Source organism: Phaseolus vulgaris, chromosome 7 (assembly GCF_000499845.2).
Source record: "Phaseolus vulgaris cultivar G19833 chromosome 7, P. vulgaris v2.0, whole genome shotgun sequence".
NCBI classification, from domain to species: Eukaryota; Viridiplantae; Streptophyta; class Magnoliopsida; order Fabales; family Fabaceae; genus Phaseolus; species Phaseolus vulgaris.
This window is the reverse complement of record NC_023753.2, coordinates 39,222,616-39,243,172: the sequence shown is the minus strand read 5'-3', so window position 1 is coordinate 39,243,172 and position 20,557 is coordinate 39,222,616. Positions and strand designations below refer to the sequence as shown.

At 29.6% G+C, this 20,557-nt stretch overlaps 3 protein-coding genes across 5 annotated transcripts; 1 reads left to right on the top strand and 2 right to left on the bottom strand.

The window, feature by feature from the left end:
- Positions 1-2,663: 2,663 nt before the first annotated feature.
- LOC137827484 (uncharacterized) lies at positions 2,664-7,834 on the bottom strand. Of its 2 annotated transcripts, none has more exons than XM_068633643.1 (2): positions 7,129-7,714; positions 2,664-3,002 (listed from the first exon to the last, which is right to left on the bottom strand). In XM_068633643.1, exons 1-2 carry the CDS (start codon positions 7,368-7,370, stop codon positions 2,957-2,959), a joined length of 288 nt encoding a protein of 95 aa, XP_068489744.1. In that variant the 5' UTR covers positions 7,371-7,714; the 3' UTR covers positions 2,664-2,956. The 2 variants fall into 2 exon arrangements, with proteins under 2 accessions (XP_068489744.1, XP_068489743.1); XM_068633642.1 differs by lacking the exon at positions 2,664-3,002 and adding an exon at positions 3,670-4,257 and having other exon boundaries at positions 7,129-7,834.
- A 2,172-nt stretch (positions 7,835-10,006) lies between these two features.
- On the top strand, positions 10,007-16,575 carry LOC137827475 (actin-related protein 2/3 complex subunit 2B). Of its 2 annotated transcripts, XM_068633633.1 has the most exons (10): positions 10,007-10,204; positions 11,320-11,386; positions 11,506-11,710; positions 12,230-12,396; positions 12,935-13,012; positions 13,099-13,231; positions 13,407-13,498; positions 13,592-13,648; positions 13,866-13,917; positions 14,177-16,575. In XM_068633633.1, exons 1-10 carry the CDS (start codon positions 10,140-10,142, stop codon positions 14,359-14,361), a joined length of 1,101 nt encoding a protein of 366 aa, XP_068489734.1. In that variant the 5' UTR covers positions 10,007-10,139; the 3' UTR covers positions 14,362-16,575. The 2 variants fall into 2 exon arrangements, with proteins under 2 accessions (XP_068489734.1, XP_068489736.1); XM_068633635.1 differs by lacking the exon at positions 13,866-13,917 and having other exon boundaries at positions 10,014-10,204; positions 14,177-14,695.
- Positions 12,016-16,561, bottom strand: LOC137827476 (uncharacterized). The gene is made up of 2 exons (XM_068633636.1): positions 15,539-16,561; positions 12,016-12,425 (listed from the first exon to the last, which is right to left on the bottom strand). The coding sequence occupies exon 1, from the start codon at positions 16,478-16,480 to the stop codon at positions 15,611-15,613; it is 870 nt and encodes a 289-aa protein (XP_068489737.1). The 5' UTR covers positions 16,481-16,561; the 3' UTR covers positions 12,016-12,425; positions 15,539-15,610.
- Positions 16,576-20,557: the final 3,982 nt, after the last annotated feature.

The following is a 20,557-nucleotide window of genomic DNA, read 5'->3' as shown; positions in this document are numbered from 1 at the left end:
AAGTTAATATTTTCCTTCACATAGTGAAGTTATCTTAATTACAATTAGATTGTGATAAGTATGTCATAAGCCACAACTTATACTCCAACCAAATTAAGTAACCTTCATGTATAATTAGTAGATTTGGTGGATTAAATAAGTATTATTTATATACGAAAATAGATGATGAAAAACCTAGAGTACAAAATAGTGGGTTGTCATTCAATTTTGCTAGTTCTAAAGATAAAAGTCTCACTATAACATCCATGATTTATTTCAAATAGAAAATAGATTATGTGATATTTAGAGTGTCAATGTTATGTGGATGTGTGAATGAATGCTTTAGGATTTACTTTGTTGGATCTAAAGGTGTGTTATAAGGATAAATATTTTATTATAGCATATCACAAATATTTTATATATGTAATGACAAATTGTCTGTGGTCTTTGATAAGAACAAATTTCTTAAGTAAAAGTGTGAAAATTTAAGAAAAAAAGTTGAGGTTGTTTGCATTTGAGTATGTTAAAGTGGATATGTTGGAATTTTTTTTGAAATAAGTGAGTGATGTGATAATTATAAGAGTATTTTAAATTAGTTTTAACGGTGTAAATTGTAAGATTACAAATTTATCTTTATATATAAAAAAATGGATAAATAATTATTAATTTTGTGCATATTTTAGTTAATTTTTTTTTTATCAGCAATAAAAAATCAATAAATCAGAAACACTTCAGGGTGGTCCAACCCTTTTACAAACACACATACAATTTAACTCCTAACTCGACATCCAAAACCGCCGGTCAAAAGACCAACCAAACCAAACACTAACTAGCTTTACCGAATCAGCCCGCCAAAGGATCCAGAACCCAACAGGGATAGGAAAAATAAATTTCGCGGGACTTTGCAGCAATCCAAGACCACACCTTTACTTGTGCTGAGGCATATTTTAGTTAATTAAAATAATTTAAAGTTTCATTTATAAATAAAAGAAAAAATAAGGTCAAATTCAAAAAAATAATTAAATATAATTTTAATTTTAAGTATAATTTTATTATTTATCATTTTATTAATTTAAATTAATTTTGTTACTTAAATTAATTTATTTAAATAATTTTAATATTATTTCTGATTCTTTAAATTATGTTATATATATATATATATTTATTTATTTTATATACAGTGGCATGTGCATAGCAGTGGTTGGTCGATGCATAGAAGACAACCTCGTGAAGAATCAAATGAAGAAAAGGAAGGCTAGGATGATAACTTCACATGTGTGACATGGTTTTCCCTTTCTCACTCTATCCTTTCTCTTCATTCTTGAGATGATCCTCCAACCCCTCCACTTTTTTTCCATTAACCCCCTCACCCGCATGTAACTCTTGAAGCAAACGGGAGTGACATCCATACATCATTCGGCGACAACAGTGCTACCCCCTAAAGCAAACACACGGTTAATTATTGGATGTTTCTTCCTACACCTTCATAGCTTCTTCAGGCATCGTCATAAATTTTATAATTCCAAAAATACCCTTATTGCAGAAAGTTAAAATGTTTGAAGGTTTGGTTATGAAGGTGTTTTTTTTAATCTATAATGTAAATTTATATTCCAAATTATATAATTCAAAACGTGGTTTTTAAAAAAAGACATCATGGATTTCTTAAATCGAAAGTCAATTTATGTTAAATCCTAAAGTCTTTCCTAAATGTGGAACATACCTGTATAAAACTCACATCCGAGTTACATAATTTAAAAATCTTTTTTAAATTCAAAATGTATTTAAGAAAAAGACCACGGTGAAATCATTGACAAACCTGTGCAAAAATCAACAATTTTCACCAATGCAGTATCACTATACCGCAAACAGCCTAAAGAACCACCAAAAAAAACCTTGAAAGAGCACAAATGGGGTGATGGGGTGCTTGGGGTTGCCGCAGGGAAAAAGAAGAAAAGAAGGAAGCAGGTGAAATGTGTAGGACTTAGGGATTTTTTAATTTTTTTACTGAAGAGCCAAAACGTATTTTCACATAAAGAATGGGGTGCCAAAAAACGTATGTTGGTGCAGAAAGAAGCAACCTTAATTACTTTAGCCAATATGAAACATTAGTTAACGTTGTTCGATATAATATAGTCAAATTCCTCGGCTTCAATGTGCTCTTTTCATTAGGGTGCTCTACAATGGGATGTTTTAAGACTTGTTTTGGTTTATCCAAGAAAACAAAGCGTCCAAAGAGAATCTACAGAGTTATAGCTGAAGACCAAGTAAACCCGAAACCCCTTCTTGAAGATTTTCATTGGATCATGTGTCTTCCATGTTTTGTGATCTTATTTCGTGTCATTCAAGAATAATGAAGCTTATATTCCAGTTTGTTTATCAATTTAAGCAATTGGGATTCCCTTTCATCTTGCAGAAATATGGATTTCATGAAACTCTAACTCTAAACTCTTCTCTCACTGTGAATCATGCCATCACAGAGAATCCATTGTCCCATTTAATGAGTATATGGTAATAAATTAATTGTTTTTGAGTTTTGACAGAGATGGGGAAAAGTGTAATGAGCATACTAGTGGCAAAAATAGGAAGAAAGTAAGGTTTAACTTGAATGTAAAGATATATCGGCCAAACCTCACTGAATATCAAAATTTTGGATAATGAGAGATAAAAAAGTGGCACACTTACGGTGAAGCAGAAGGGTCTGCAGCTTTGACAGTGACATATCCTTCTAATTATAGATATTACAACTACAAAGAAGACTGTGATCACAAGGATGATATAACATATGATGAGTCTGACACAATGACAACAAGAACAACAATGAATTTGATGATGATGGTAGTGAAGGGAATAAAGAGTTTGAAGCATGTGTTAGAACACAAGACAGAAAGAGTTGCTTAAGCTGTATTCCTTGGTGGCAGAAGAAAGAATAAAGAGTCAGTTGCCACTTGCTCCCACTGAAGCTTACTTGAAATCATATTTATGTGGACAAAACAGAAACAAGTGCATGTCTTCTGTAATGTGCCCTGTAGAGAAGCTGACTCAGTGGAAAGCAATCAAAGCAAAAGTTACATTAGGTAATAAGCAAAGGAGAAAGGACATCGAGTGACTAATTTATGATTTATTCATTAAGAAACATTTTATTGATATAATAAGTTTCCATCTAGTCTGTTCTTAGAATTATTTATAAATAGATATAGTTTACCTATGTATCGGTTTTGTTAACACAAGGGTTTCGATTTAGTCCCCTCATATTTTTTTTTGTATTTTTTTTAATAATATTTTTTTCATGTGATGACAAATGATTGTTGTTACTTAATGTGTCCACCTAGCTCAGATGTCAAGTTGCACAATAATGTCTAACATAAAAGTTTTTACAAAGAAAAAAAAGGAGGAAGGACGTTGTTCCACCAGAGCCAAAGAAAACTATACCCTTAGCCTCAGAAACAAGCTTCGATTTCTCACCCTTCAGTTTATTCCTTCAACAAGTTGGTAAGAGCCAATTGGGATGACTGAGTAGTGTTTGTATGTCTAATTCTTATCCTGTGTTTTGCTGTCAATAGTTATGTATAAATAAAATGGAGAAGGTTCTGTCTATGTTTATGTATTCATGTTGGACCTAACATAAAAGAAAGTAAATCTAATAAAAGATCAATTAATTTTTCAGTTTTACAAAAAATTTAAGACTTGATCTTCCCCATGATAACTTCCGATTGATAAAATTCAACTTCCATAGAAGATATATTGTCAAAGTCAAACACGTGTAAGAGTTGATTCACATAAATAGAACTGAATATAAGCTATTCTAATTTCTACAGCCAAATCATGAAAATTTGTTCCATACATTGAGGAACAAAAACAAAAAACAGAAGGAAATACTTAATAAAGGTGCCTCCTCTTCAACTAAAAAATGGTGATTAAAGAAATTTAGTGCAGAGCTATCACCACTGCCCAAATCACATTTCTATCATGTGTACTTGATCTACATCCGAGAACTCACCCCAAAGTCCATCTATGAAATCATCTCAAAACCCAGTGAAGGTGAAGTGGATACACTAGGTAGAAATGTGAAGCTGCTTGTGTAGGTTTATTGGACTGTTGGTCCCACCTTAAAACACAGATCAAACATGCTCAGTTGTCAAGTTTTGGTCAAAGTAAGGGCTGGCAAGCCACAGTAATGCCCCCTGATCCAGCAGAGTTTGAGACAATTATCAAGATGGTTTCTACATTATTGTACAGATGCAAGAATCCGAATCCTCATCTTCTGAATCACTGACATCACTGCATACAGAATGGGAGACCAAATGGGAAAGAATTCTTGTATTATCTAAATAAATGATCCACATAAGTCTGATTGTCATACTCAGTTACATTTTGTTAAATTGTAGTTGTTTTGCATGTGCATTGAACTTTTATCCCAAATAGAGAGAAAATATGGAAACATCTTTACTTTTTTTCTTCTTACTGTTTTCCTCCTTTGCCTTTCTTTTGGTGAAATTAAACTAGGGAGTTTAAAGAAAGTTTTAGTACACTTTAACACATCCTTAACTCCACCAGCACAGGAACCACTCCTACAAATCTAAATGAGTTTCAGCAGATCAAGAAAACAGACAATATGAGACAAGTATAATTTTTCTAAAATGGAGAACAGTTGCTCACTTCCAGCAATATGGCTTCTATATGATATAATTCTGTTCGCATGTAGCAATACAAATCCTTAAAACTATCTATTTCCAATATTAATTTTTTCTATTTTTCACAGGGTTTCTATGTCACAAGCTCTATCCCTGCAATTTATATTTTCTGTAGGTGTCACTATAAGTTTACCCTCGTCAACAGATGCAGTCATGTTTGTAACCTATCCTATATAAATAGGAACATAATAACAAATGATATGGATACAAGACTTATACTTCAATATTAATTTTGTCTTTTCTTTCTTATTCTGGTCTTTATTGACTTTTATTTTACATTATGTCTCTTTAATTAAACCTAGAATAAGTGTGCTGCTTGTATATATTCAGACTCTTTGCTTTGCTTTGATCTAAGTAAGGAAAAGAAAATAGAAGAAATATTCCTTCTCATATCCTTTGATTTATCTCAGTTCTTTATTTATAATACTTAAGATAAGTGTTCCCCCCTAAAATTGTTTCTTGAGTCTCACTAAGAAAATACAATAACCAATAAATCCCCCGTCAATACAGCATAGGCTATTCTTAAGAATCCTTTTCAACTTCTTCATGAGTGAGAGAAAAATGAAATTCCACCTAAGAACTCACATAAATCTGTATTTCTCTTCATTTTTTCCAGTCTGTGTAAAAAATAAAACACCTTCATCACCAAAACTAGCCTGCATGTTTGCTACTTTTTCTCCCTCTTTTTAGCCCATCATTTCCATTCCTATCTGGAACAAAAGGTTTCTAAATTAACCTAATTATTGGCAGCAACTTACATTGACAGTTTCCATGTAGTACAATTAAAAGCATCGCCAATTATCAAAGATTAAAAATTTAGCAAACTGGAGTTTAGGTCCTTGAAAGATTGTGCACCCATTGATTTATCCGTCCAAAGATCATCTATATCAGTTAACAACAATGTTTTTGCACGCGTTAATGCTCAGGTGATAAACAAGATTAAAAGGCCCCTGCATGTATTTCTATTGGTAAGATCAAACACTTGTAGGGATCAGGAATGTGATAAGACGGGCTATGGCATATCAAATTCCATGCAAATCCTAAAAGCTGTGGGTTTAATTAAAACTCAAACATCACTTAGCTTGTATTTTACAAGTCTGCACACAAAGTTGTAAGTCTAAGAAAATAAATCCTTCATAGTTTAAACTATAATTTAATGTTCTTTAATCCTTTTCACTTTGCTATATCTGCTATGTAAGTGGTACATTTTTCCAGTACTGTCATGAGATAAGAGACTTGTAAGTCAATAGGAGAGGGTAGCCCTAAAGGGAGGACAAAATATAATGCACTTTAATGAATAATAGTTAGTCAATGAGGGTGACACAGAGTGAAACAACTGAAGTGCCCTCCAAATTTCAATCCTCTTGGGTATATGTCAAACAAAACACTACCTAAAAGTACCATTTACAGATTCTCACAAACATACTTATAAAATAAACTGCCCCACAGTAAGTCCTAAGAAAACTCAGCAGCAGAAAGTAGGAGGATTTCAAATTTATTACGTTAAATCAGACTAAGATCTGATGTCAAATGTACACATGCCAACCTATAAGAGAGTAACCAATAGTTCTAAAGATCCAAAGACAACATAAACACATGAATCAAGTTGAAATTGATTTTTCTTCTTTTAACAAAAAAAGCAGTAAAGATCAAGAGTCAAGACTAAAAATTGTTTTCTATAAAACAAGGTAAACCCAATAATTAAGTTGAAATTGACTTGTTCTTTTCGTTTATGGTGATAGAAGACAAAACAAAAAGATCTCAAGTTCCAAATTCATATCTTGAAAGTTTCAGCCGTGACAGAAGGTCCAAAAGTCCAACACCAAAACAGCGAAATGAGAAGAAAAAGGGGACCAGAAATGTCTAAATTAGAGGAATGTACTGGTTCAAAGAACCTCTAACGAAGCAACAAAACCAAGCAGCCATTAATTATCACCACTACACAAATATTCTGCTAGTATTATAAACATAAAATATAATCAGTTTCACATTTCTACTCCAACTTGACCTTCTGACAGAGACTTCCAAGTTTAATTACCTTATGCTGATCCAAATACTCCTAAAATAATCATCATAATGAATGAAGTAATATAATCATCATAAACTCCTCCGTACGACCAAATCAAGAGTAATGAACAAGAAAATGACAGACACCAAGTTTCCACAGCTACCCTAAACAACGATAATTTAGCAAAAACTCACCAAATGCCCCAAATTTAGAAAAACAGAAAAAAACCCATGTTAACAACTTCTTTCCTCTTCTCACAGCAACACAAAACTGAACCAGTCAATTAGTGCGCAATAAATGTTCCAGTTATGAACAATAGAACATCCAAATCATAAAATTGGAAACAGGTTACTACAAGAAAACAAATCTAGCACAACATAACAATTCCTGAATTCAGAGCAAGCAACCTAAATTCACCAAGATTTATCGAATTGATAAAAAAAAATGTACCTGGGCTCATATTCCAACACCTCAGCAAGTTTGTTTCCATTCCTATCATTCCATTGCACTTTCCGGCGAGTCTTGTCACTGTTTCTGGACATGCCACCTCTCCGAGGAGGCAACAAAGAATTGGAATCACTCTCATCATCTCCGTTGACATGATCTTCAACCTTTTCACTCCCCAAAGTAGAAGCCACCACCACAGGTTTGTGTTTATCCATGATGCAACCATTAACATCCTTGGAATCCATATCCACCAACAACCACACACACAACACAAACAAAAAAGCAAAATTTCAACCCAGAAAAAATTTAGAACAATGTGAAGACTTGGAAGAGACCCATTTGACTAAAAAATATGTTCCAACATCGAAATCTGAAAAAGATAAAAACTTTGAATTGCAGGAACAAGTCTAAGAGAGGTCAACGCGTTCTCCACAAGGGGGATGCAGAGAGATCAATGGAAAAAACAGAGAAGAGTAAGAGTGAATTGTTAGAAGAGAATCTGAGTGTCAGGAATAAATATTTATTTCTCGAGAAATTGAGGGGAAAAAATTCTCGTTGCAAAGTACAACCCATCATCGGATTTATTTTTATATATTTATTTATAAAATGGGAGAAAAATTCCAACACGTAAGAACTAGAGAAAATAATAAAAATTAAAGAAATTGTCAAGTAATAATAGCTTCTTCTTTCTCCGGATCTATGTAAGCACACAAGGACACTTCTTTATCAAAAATATATATAATTTCTAAAATATAGAATATGAATATATTATATAATTATAAATTATATAAATTAATAATAAAAATTTATATGTATTAAATATGTTTTTAGTTTTTTTGAAAAAAAATGTTTTTCTGTTTATTAATGATTCAAAAAGAATTTGTTTTTTTTATAATCCTAATAAAAATTTATATAATAAATTTAAGTTTTTAAAAAATTAATATATTTTTTATTTTTAAAATTGTGTTAGACTCGTACTATAATTGTTAAGTCCAATAAATATTTTTTAAATTTAATATTTCAACGATATATGTCTTACGATTATCGGTATCTGATACGTGTGTCCGACACGAACACATTACTTAAGAAAAGTGTTCGATTTTCATAGCTTTCAATTTTTTCACAAACAAAACCTATTTTCCAGAAAAATTGCAAAAACCAAACCCTTTACTAAATATTTATACAAAGTGATTTTTTTTTATGAATTCTAAAGATATATAAAATTAATAATTTTAAACTTATTATTATTAAAAAAAGTATAGTATTTAAAATGTTTTTTGTTTAATCTTTATTAAAGTAACTGATTAAAAAGAGTCTTTTTGAACCTATATTCTTTGTTATGTAGAGTTTAGTTTTTTTATTTCATCTTGTAATACTCGTCTCAATAAATGTAGTAGAATCATTTTGTAATTTGTGTCTAGTTAAGTTGGTCATTACTAATTAGCTTTTTTCTATGTTTTAAGATAATATATTTTTTGCACTTTGATTTGTTTCATGTAATATTTGTGTCACTAAATATAATGTTATTATTTATGTACAATGAAGAAGCTTTATGACTAGAGAATTGAATACCAAGTTTATTTTAATTTTTTAAATAATATTTAATGAATCAAAATATAATTTTATTTATATTAAAAATCATCTATATTTTAGATATTCTTTTTTTAAGAAGAAAACAATTTAAAAGTTAAAAATTAAAACATTTTTATAGATATATTTTTATAGTTTGTTTCATATTAATTTTAAAATGGTTATTATTTACATAAATAAATAGAATAAAATAAATTTTGAATTTCTAATATATAGTCCATTTTTTTTTTAGTAATCACTAAATTTTTTATTTAAATTGGATATTTAATAAATTACAATTTTTTTATTAAGTTCCTTAAACAAATATTTTTTTATATTTTGTTCTTACTGTAAGACCCTACATTAGTTCAATAGAGATGTTTTTAAAAATAAAGTTAAAATTCTAATTTATATTGAGTATGTAAATTAAAATTTTAGCTATTTCGTTATTTATTTATAAATTTCACAATCTTTTAAAAATATTTTCTTATAAATTCTCTCTAACTGTTTTTAAATTTTTTGGTGTTGATTTTTTTTTTCTTTTCAAAATGTGATTAAAATGGTGTTATGATGCTGTGCCTCTCACATCAATGGTCATTTTCAAGTACCCCAATCACATGAACCTTAATAATAAAACCAATCCATTGAACATGGACTCAAAGATCCTTATAGCATTAAAACAGAAATTTTTTGTCACATTTTTTTTTTCCACCCTCAAGAAGAAGCTAGAATAATCATCTCCACCTTTCATTATAATGTAACTTTTACATTAAATGATAAATAAATAATGTTGGGATATCCACATTTATTTGGATTTAGTAAATATATAAATATTAATAATATTTATTTGAAATAAATCTTGAAGTAATAAATGAATTTTCAGCATTATAATTATAATATCTATGTTATAATACAATCCAGACTGAAAATGTAAAGATAAAAGCCAACAAGAACTCGTAGATATAATACAATTCAGACTGAAAATGTAAAGATAAAAGTCGACAAAAACGCATTTCAATAGTTTTTTAGTTAGAAGTATATAAGAAATCTCAAATTTAAACTTATTAAGGAGTACTTTAAGTAAATATATATTCAATCATAAACATATGAGTAGGAGTAGAACTTTTTAGATCAAAACATTGACATGAGTTAATTAATTTGTTCATGAATCATGAAAGATAAAATTCCAATAGGTGGGAAGGAGTGAAGCAGAAGGGAAAGTTACAGAAAGAAAGGATGAGAAAAGGAAGCAACCAATGTTGAGTGGAAGAGAGTGTGTGACTATATATGTGAATTTGCTTCAAAGCTTACCAAACATGATTGCAACACTCAACTTACATTTTACTCAAACCTCATCACATCCAAAAACTCTTGAGCCTCTCAAATTCTATATCACTTCAACACAAGTCAAGAGAATAGAATAGAAGAGAAGAGAAGAGAGTTATATGAGAATGGCATGCATAGATAGAACATCTCCAGCACTGAACCAAATACTGCTCAAACTTTACTGGTAAGAACAGCTTTTGTAAATTTCCTAGGCCTTATCTTATATTCTTCAAATCTTTCATAGTATATGCAGAACATGGTTTAGTTGTCTGTGTGTGTATGTGTCTGTTTTTTTGTTATTTTCTTTTCTTTGGTTAGTTTTTCTTGAGGAGAAAGTTACAAAAAGATAAAAGTATGAGGTAAATTCATCACAAAAATGGTTATATAATGAATTAATTCATTAATGTTTATGCATTTACATTAAGATTTGTTATCATATAACATGGAAGATTAGTGTAAAAGATTGAACTAAATGTGAGTTAAAATCTCATGTTAAATAAAATTTGACAAAAACAGTAAAATATATATATAAAAAACTCACCAACTTTTTTTCTTAAAATTTTAAGTTGAATGTGTAAACTTATCAAAGACTAAGGAATTTATATACATTAACTTTCTTTGTCTTTACTTCAACTTCTTTTATATTTATAATTTCTTGATATCACATTTTTAGAGCAATTTTTTTGTCTTTCTGAAATGTGTTTTTGTCTTTCCAAATAATTCCATTAAACATATTTGTTGTTACAAGTAGGTAGATAGGTGTGAGATATATAATTTGTTGTTTAGGGTTTATTAATATAGATGTTTCTGCAAAAAGAATGAAAAACAGGTCTCATCATACTCCGTAGAAAAGAAGAAAAAAAATCTTTGTTTAAACATCACGTGTTACAAAAAATTTGATGTGATTTTGGCAGACATAAAATGCATATTCCTGGTAAGAAAAGCTTGGTGGTGTCTGCTGAAAATCTCATTGATTTGAAGAGGTTTAAAAAATCATCACCTTTGCTTTTGAAGTTTTGTATACATTTGGTTGGAGTTTACTTTCAAAACCAATTATTACTTTTCATCAAATATTCAATTTGTTCCTAAAAGTATCAAAATTTTCCCATTTAATGTCTTATGGCGCAAAGAGAAATAGTTCTTGATTCCATATAACTCTTTCATGAAAAAGTCCTTGTGTAAATGCATAAACATAAATTGAAGTAAATGTGCACAAATAATGATAATCTAGTTGCTTAAGTATGTGATAACCCTCATTAAGAAAAATAGTATTTTAAGTGCTTCTCAATGACATGGCAGTGCTGAGAAGCCCTTGGAGATTGATCATCACTTGTATGAATTTGGGTCAGTGGAGTACCATATTCAGGTAAAACTCTTACCTCAACAAGGTGCATTGTGCACAAATCTTTAGATTTTTTAAGGATTTTAGATTTAAGTTTAAACAAACTTTATAGGTAACATTGATTATTTGTGTTATGCTTACAGTCTCAAGCCTCTAATCCCCAACTAGCCTACTTGTCAGTATCAATGCCACCTCTTTGCCATGGAGTCCTGCCAAATGAACTTTCTTCTAAGACCATTGAAATGGTTAAGGGTCTATGTCCTAATGTTGTGGAGATTATAGAGCCTGCCAAAGAAGGATACCAGCTTACTCTGAAGCTTGACCTTAATCAGATTCCAAGAAACAAAGGTTTGTTTCCCTTACCAACTTGCAACATGGTTACCACATTCAACTTATAACAACCAGAGTGATTACAAACATTTTATTAGTGTAATCAGTGTGAGCAATGAAAATAATGGTATTGCATGGTAGAAAAGAAAAGTAGATGAATTAATGGCTACCTAGTTTTCCTTCAATTCAAGAATAAAGTTGTGAATTGAAAGTTAATGTTCCTCACAATTTTTCAGGAAAGACTAAAGAGGAGAAAGGAAACTTCAGAATATCATATCAGCATTTGCTATGCAAACTAAATGCACACCTTGTGACATTATGAATACTCAAGCAAAATATATTTATTAAATTCAAAAAAAGAATTGTAGCAGTCCAAGCAAATCTAATGAAAAAATAAGTACAAATATGTTCAGAAAATTAAATATCTATATAAAAAAGAAACACATATGAACATTGTAGGCAGTTTTTCAGTAAATAGACTCGGATAATCTAACTTAAGATTTCAAGCTGTGTGATGATACCAAATTCTTGTTCCAGACTATGATAAGATCATTAGGGAAATATCATCAGTACATTCAGTAATTCTGAGTTCACAGCTGAAAGAAATGTTATGGAACGTGAATTCTGATGATGCACTTCAGGGGATGTACAAACCCATCAAACTAGTCTACCATCCAAGAGAACCTTTCTTTCTTATAAGACAGGTAATTCTTCAGTAACTTAATTTTTTAACCTGTCAAGTCAAATGCAACAAAAAAACAAGAAAACAAAGTATAAAAAGACCTTCCAAATAAAATGAACAAGATTACTATAATATATGGAATGATATTCAAAGGATTATGAGAACCATGGTTACAATAAACTAGGTGAGGTATGTCAAGAAGTTGAGAATAAATCTAACATATTATCATTACTTGCTTATTCTCACCAATTTACCATTCAAATATCAACACTATAATAGAACACATGAAACCTCTCTGCATAAGGGTTGAGACACCGCTGAAGTGTCTCATTTTATTTTATTTATTCTTTGTTGATAAAAAAAACACATGAAACCTCTCTTCCTCCATATTTTTCTCAGATTATAAAATAACTACCTTCCAAATTTAGTTATATTCCAGAAGAAACAGAAATTCACAACCAAGTAGCAAAAGACAACTCATTACCAACTTCATGGTCTGTAAAAGATATTTGTATGCTAAAGCTTTTCCAAATTGATCAACTAATACTTGCTACATGCAGCCACAAAGAATCATAGCAGTATTCCCAATTCGTTTCAAGGAAAAGTCAGATGTGACTATTGCCACAGCTTTCTTTCAGGTTTGTAGCTGATAAAGTGAAACCAAGTAATTTATTTTCAACAACTCAATGTGCTCCGAACGTATTTATTTACTATGCAATGACAGGAGCTTGTGGACGTGGGAAGTTCAGATAAATGGGCCAAGGCACCACCCTGCAACTGGTCAGCCATTCCTCCACCAGAGTTAAGAGGAGAAGCTTTTGAGGATTTGAGTACCAATGGAGGGTTTTTCACTTTTGGTATAATTTTATCATTCAGTAACTATGACATTAACTACTTTCTTACAAACCGCAAACTGATAACACAGTTTTGAAAATTTTAAACTCTAATTTCAAGCAAGATATCAACAAAAGAATTGTTGAGTAAGTCGGATCCGAGGCATGTGAGACTGAAAACCTTTTTTATGTTTAATAGATATCTCTTCTCGTCACGTTGAAGGCAATAGGCTAGACAAAACTGTCTGGAGTCTATTAAATTTCAGTGCCTATGTTAGATATCATGTAAAGGTAACATCAACATGACAACATTATTATTTCTTCTTGAAGTCTACTTAGTAAATCCCTTGATATTCCAAGTTTTGAAGGTCTTGTGTACTGCAGAGCACCAAAGGTTTTATTCAAAGAAGGATGAGGAAGCGTTTGGAAAGTTTAGTTGAGGTACAGAAACACTTAATTTGAAGCATTAAGTTCATTGTCTGAACAAAGATATTCTATTGACAGCATTAAGACTCAAGACATATAATAAGACCCAAATGGGACCCATTATATGCTTAAAGTACCTACCTAAAGGCACTTCCTGCATAAAAAAATACACATTCACCATAAATAACTAAATCTAGTTACAGAAATGTTGATAGTTTTGTCTTTCATGCAGGTACTGCACCAAACAAACTCAGAAGAAAATGAACAAACCAAACAACATAAAGGTCTACCTTCTGCTAACACATTTCAATATTGACAATATAACTCACAAATTAAGCAGACAAACTAAACCATAAACTTGTTTTAGAATTAAAAGTATTGCTTAATGGCTATACTGGTGATTTTTTGTTAATGCCAGACAACATAACACACACATGTTCATAGATATGAATGAAAACAATATAAAGTAAAAAATTTAAGAAAGTTGACTGATAGCATCCCAGCATGCCAATTGTTCATTCACAATTGATTTTCAATGTGCAGTACATAGGTACACAAAGAAACTAGTGAGATCAACAAAATATGTCATCCTCAAACAAAGATGGCAAACCTTTGGAAGAAAAATAAAGAGGATTGGGTTCCGACTTAAAATTCACGGATTTACACGATTTCGTCAACGATGGTTGAGGTTCCCAAAATTTTCAACAGGATATACAAAAATAGATTAGAACTTGGTGTATTTTACGTTATATATGGAGTTCATAACGATGGTCCAAGAAAATAAATACTTCACTGCCTATTTTATCACGCCTAACTATAAAATTTATATGGATTTCAACTACTTGATTGTAAACAAAAAGAAGCATATTCATTGGTGTAGACATCTACCAAATTTGTAATGTTGCAAGTGTAATGTCTATGCATAGCAATCAAAATGAAGTTTTATACTGAAATGTTTTGCACAACGAGTATAATCCCTTCAAGAGGAGTTCCATTCCTTCTAATGTTTGTTTCATTTAAGTATTCAAATAGAGAAGTGTAAGATTGAAAAGTGAATGATAACAACAGGTCTCGTATCTCAATTTAATTACTTCACAGTGTTGTTAAATAACTGTTATAGAGCTGCCATAAGGCTATAACCTAGTGTTTTTCAAACCCTCCACCGTAAGCAACTTGTAAAGGGAGACCCGCTATGGCACTGTAATGGCATGTTTATATGGCATAATTTTGCCCCTATGCCATTTGCTATTGATAACCTTGCATTGAATCCATTAATTCTGACCACGATCATTTTTTCTACATCCATTGCCTGATGTAATATAATTATTAATTATTACTACAAGAACACAAGAACTAAACACTTGGTCTTGGGTAACTTTCAAGATACTCTCGCTTTACTTATTCTGACTGGTGTCTTTATCTTCTGGTTTATTCTTTCTTGCTAATAGAAAAAAAAAAAAAAACAACTCACTGACAAAAGTTTTAATCTAAAGTCGTTGACAATCAGGAGTCATGTGGTTAAAAAAAATGTTTCTAAACAATTGAACACGATTATCTCTGCACGTTTAAAAGAAACCTACCTTCACATAATAAACTAATAAGTGCAATCACACGCATCAAACTACGAACGCTCAAACTATTAATATGGTTCCCTATTGCATACTTTTAGCTTTGCAAGTGGGATTCAGGTCACAACAAGCAGGATTTAAATGCATTCTCTTCAACAGAAGAGAAAACCAATACAAATCAATAAAACTTTAACTTCAATCCAAATGTCATTACTTTCATATACTGTAACAGTAATTTGTAAACATTTATAGTTCAAAATACCATGACAGGAAACGTTGCTATGAATCAATTGAGCACAAAAAACAAATCAAAGGTAGGCAATCACAACCTATCTACCTGGTAGGTGAAAAACCAATGATTCACAATGCAAACTTTCCTTTCTGTTATTCTACCAAAGCCATTAACATTTCACTCCATCTCCAGATCCGGAAGAGCCCGCGTCCGAAAGCTCGCGGATTCAATCTCAGACAGCAAAGGGCCCCTTGCCTCCCCACTCAAACTCCTGTTACCTGCAACCACCCCAAATGCCCCAACAGCCAAAACCACCACCCCAATAGCATGCACAGTGAACAAAAAATTCATCAAAGCCACACCCCTCAAACTATCCTCATCAAGATCACAATGCACATCAACAGTATCCTTTAGGGGCTCTGAAAAGTTCATCTTTCCGCACCCCTTCAGCCCAAAAAAATCAGTGTACAAAGAAAACCCCACCTGCAACAACCAAGTGCCCTTAAACACCAATCCACAAGACAACAAAAACTCGGCAAAAAAGGCCGAAGGCTTAGCCGCCAAGCAAATACAAGCACCAGCACACACCAGTGTCAACCCTCCCAGAAAACCATACACAGAACCAGCAAGACCTGACACCCCTTTTCCCATCACAAAATACTCCAGCAAGAAAACAATCCCACCAGACAAAAAAACAAAACTTTCATCCACCAACGACGTTCCCCCCACGTGTTCACGTACTATGATCAAAATGGTCAAGAGCCAGAAGGCCAAAATGGCGAGGGATTGTTGGAAGAGGGAGAATTTGTAAGTGGGGTGGCCGGAAAACGAGAAGAAGAGGAAAAACTCGGAGAAAGAGAAGATGGGAAGGGCGATGAGGAGAGCGTAGAGATCAAAGGTCTTCCATTTTGGGTCAGAGAAGTACCAGAGCTTGGAGCGGAAGTGAGAAGGGTTGTGAAGGTAAAGGGAAGTAGAAGAGAGTAACCGGCAAAAGCCAACCGGGAAGAAGAGCACGAAACCGCACAGATGAGTCGCCAACGATGCCATCTGTACTGTAGTTATGTTTTTGTTAAGGTTGTTGTTTCCTGTGTTCTTTCTCTTTGGTTTTCACTGAATCAAAACACACAAAATTATTGCAAATTCACCTTCAAGAATCACAATTTGGTCCTTCTGACACTGTTTGCAATCCAAAACATTTAATTAAACAAATTTTATTTATGGATTTAATAGCTTATTTGCATCTCTGTTGTTTCTATTAATTTGTGTTTTATTTAATGATTTAAATCCATTGTTCTTATGTAAATATACATTAAAAGAATTCAATATATCTTAGCGGTGTATAGATATATGTAACCCATACATTAATATAACACGGAGAGGAAATCTGTATAATTTTTAAAATATAATATAAAAATACGGATATATATTATATAATTAAGAATTATATAAATTAATAATAAAAATTTATATAAATATGTAAGAGAAAGATGTTACTTATACATAATTCAAAAGGATTTGATAGGATAATCATAATAAAAATTTATACAATAAATTTAAATTTTTAAAAAATTAATATAATTTTTTAAATTGTGTTAATATTGTACTAAAATTGTAAAAAATTTAACGATATGTGTTTTATGAATGTAATTTGAGTGTCTATATCCATTACATATTACATATATCCAGACACACCATTAAAAAACGTGTTTGAATCTAATTTGCAACACACTTTAAAAAGTAAGTTATGAAAATTATTTTATAAGACGTATTTATACATGTAGATATTTAAAACAGAGCATCATATCAGTATATTCAACTTTAATACAATCATATTCTATAATTATGTTTTAAAGAAACAGATAGTAGATAGTTAACTTATAATAACTAATGGTTAATTTAAAACACATTAATTTATCATTAAGTTATATATTATATAATATTTAACAATTTACACTCTTATGTATCTTAAAAGCATAAAGTAACTTTCTTCAATGTGATTTATTTAATAGCAAAGTAACATAAGGATTTATAATTATACATATATTGTTTATATATGGTGTCCCCAATTTTAGAAATTCTGAACTCTTTGCTCTCATGTGTTTCCATAGTTATTAATTTTTGTATTTACTACCTAATTTTCTTTTCTTTTTTTCAATTCATTTGATATTTTTTATGTTTTATTCAGACGAACTACATATGATTTTATTTAGAATATATATTTGTATGCATATAGTCGTTGTTATTAGTATTAATTATTCATTTTTATTCGTTAAAATATTTTTCTAGACCTGTCATTGAATTTATTAAACTTTTCTCTTCATGAGGGTCAATATATGAGATTAAATAATAGCCAAGTCTATCATTAAAATAGAAACATGTATTTAAGACATTGAAAAGTAATGTAATTCAACAAAACAATCTTTTTGAATAAATTTAAAACAAACTTCTAATCTTTATTTACAATTTTATTTTCTATTTATTTTAAAATTTATATTAAAATATTTTGGGTCTTACAATAAGCTTCTCTACATATATCTAATTTTTTATTATAAATTTATGTTCTTTCTTTTGTTTTTAGAAACTATTTTAAACTATACCCAGTTATGTACCCAAAGCAACAACAGGTACCAAAAACTCTAACCCCTTAAATTAAAGTATGATTTTTTTTTAGATTTCTATTTTATATAATGGACAGATGCCTTAAAAATATTTAGAAATTGAAGAAAAATAGTGAAAATGTCTATATTTTAGCAGATAACTTCCTAAAATACAATATCGTAACCACTATAGAATAAATATATACCATCAATTAAGAATTCATTTGCTATAAATTAAAAAAAAAATGTAATGATATGAATGATTTTTAATATTATAAATATGATAATTAACCTTAATAATCTAATCTCAACGAATTTGGTAGGAGAACATTAATATTATATATAAAAATAAAGAGTGATTTTAAAGACAAACTATCTACCTTAATTATTGACTATGAATGAAAAAAAAGAGTAGTTTTAAAGATGAATATGTGTTTATTTCGATATGTTTTTAATAATTTCACATAATTAAAGACTCGAGATGTTAAGTTAAATGCATGTTCGTCTTTTAATTTTCAAAAATATCTTATAAAAACAAAAACAGTAATAAAATTGTTAATTTTAAAATAGAGAATATTTCTAACACATTAAATAATCCGTATTCAAAATCTATATAACAGAGACACTGACACGGACACGAAGATATGTATAATCTCTAAAATGTAGGACCCAGGAACAAGGGGACACCGATCTATATATTATATAATTATGAATTATATAAATTGACAACAAATATTTAGCTGTACAACTATGTTACAGATTATTTTTTGGAGTAGAATGTTGTTCATGACTAGTTCAAAATGATTTGTTTCTTATTTTTATAATCATAATAAAAATTTATATAATAAGTTTGGGTTTTTAAAAAATTAATATATTTTTCTTTTTTAAAATTATGTTAGAATCGTATTAGAATTTTAAGAAATCCAACAAATACTTTTTGAATTTGACATTTCATGAATACGTATTATACAAATGTCATACGAGTGTTAGTATCCAATACAAGTATCCCCAATATTTAAGAAAAGTATCTGAGTTTCATAGCTCAAAATTATAACATAAATTAAACATATTTTTTTTTTCTGTAATCTCATTTATAAAATTTGACATAAATAAATCGCTTTACTGCATAAATAGATATAATTTGGACGGTTAGTGTAAAATAGTTGAATCCTTGTGTGATGAAGAGAAGGCCTCAAAATTCTTGAGGTTGAAAACGATGACATGTTTCATCGCTGCCATTTCGCCACCTAATTAGGGTTGGTAACCAATCCACCATCAATGACTCATCTATTTTTCTTTCATTTATTTTTTATTTCATCAATAAAAATAAATTCAAATAATTTTCAATATATTTTGAATTTTTACTTTATTTGATTTTTTAAATGTTTCCCAGACTAATTTGTTAGCAAATTAATAACAAAATCATTGTAATTATTTATTCTGTCAAATCACTACAAGAAAATCATAAAATAGAAATTAATTTTAAAGATAAAAAATAATTAATTGATATAGTGATTAAATTAAAGACTATTTTAATTTTTTTTTAATTTTTAAATTAATTTTTATTATTGTTAGATAAATTTTAAATTGGTATCTAATTAGCTATTAAGATTTTAACTATCAATTATTTATTTAAATAAGTATATAATTATAATACATAATACATCTACTAAAAATAGTTATTTAGTATTATTATATATTTTACCACATATATCTACTTGTCAAACTCGCATAATTCTGCCGGCATTATAATTAGACTATGCTGAAAAATATGAACAAAATGCAATTTTACTAGGTTTAGTCAATTTTTTGAAGTTCTAGAATCTCTACACTTTTTCTTCTGCTCACACGTTTTCCAAACCATATATCAAGAATATTTTGTAACAAAAATAATATTGGAATATTTTTATCAATTATTAATATAAAATTATTAAATAAAAAATAATTTTAGATAAAAAAAATTATTAATTTGTATAGTGGATAAATTAGATACTATTTTAGAGACAAAAAAATTATTGATATTTAAATTAGTTTATATTATAATAAATAATTTATAAATTGATATCTAATTAACTATCTAAATTTTAGCAACCAATTATTTATATTTTAAAGTTAGTAAGTAAAATCTTGATATCTAATTAAATACCAATTTAAAAATTATTTATTATTAATAGAAACTAATCCAGATATCAATATTTTTTTATTTTTATAATAGTATTTAATTTTGTCAATATAACAACTAATTATTTTTTGTCTTTAAAATTAATTTTTATTAAATGATTTTTTTTAATGAATATGCTTTTGATAGGAAAATTTATATGCCAATAACTTTATAGAAAACCTGTTCTACACATTTTGCTAATAATTTTCCATACAATTTAAACAACGTTTTACATTTTCTTGTTCTTATCTAACAAAAAATGTAAACTTTTGTAATAATTTTGAATCTTTAATCATATAACAATTTGTATAAAAATTAGATTCTATAAGCACCATTTTGTTAATGAAGAACATGTTGAGATCCGAA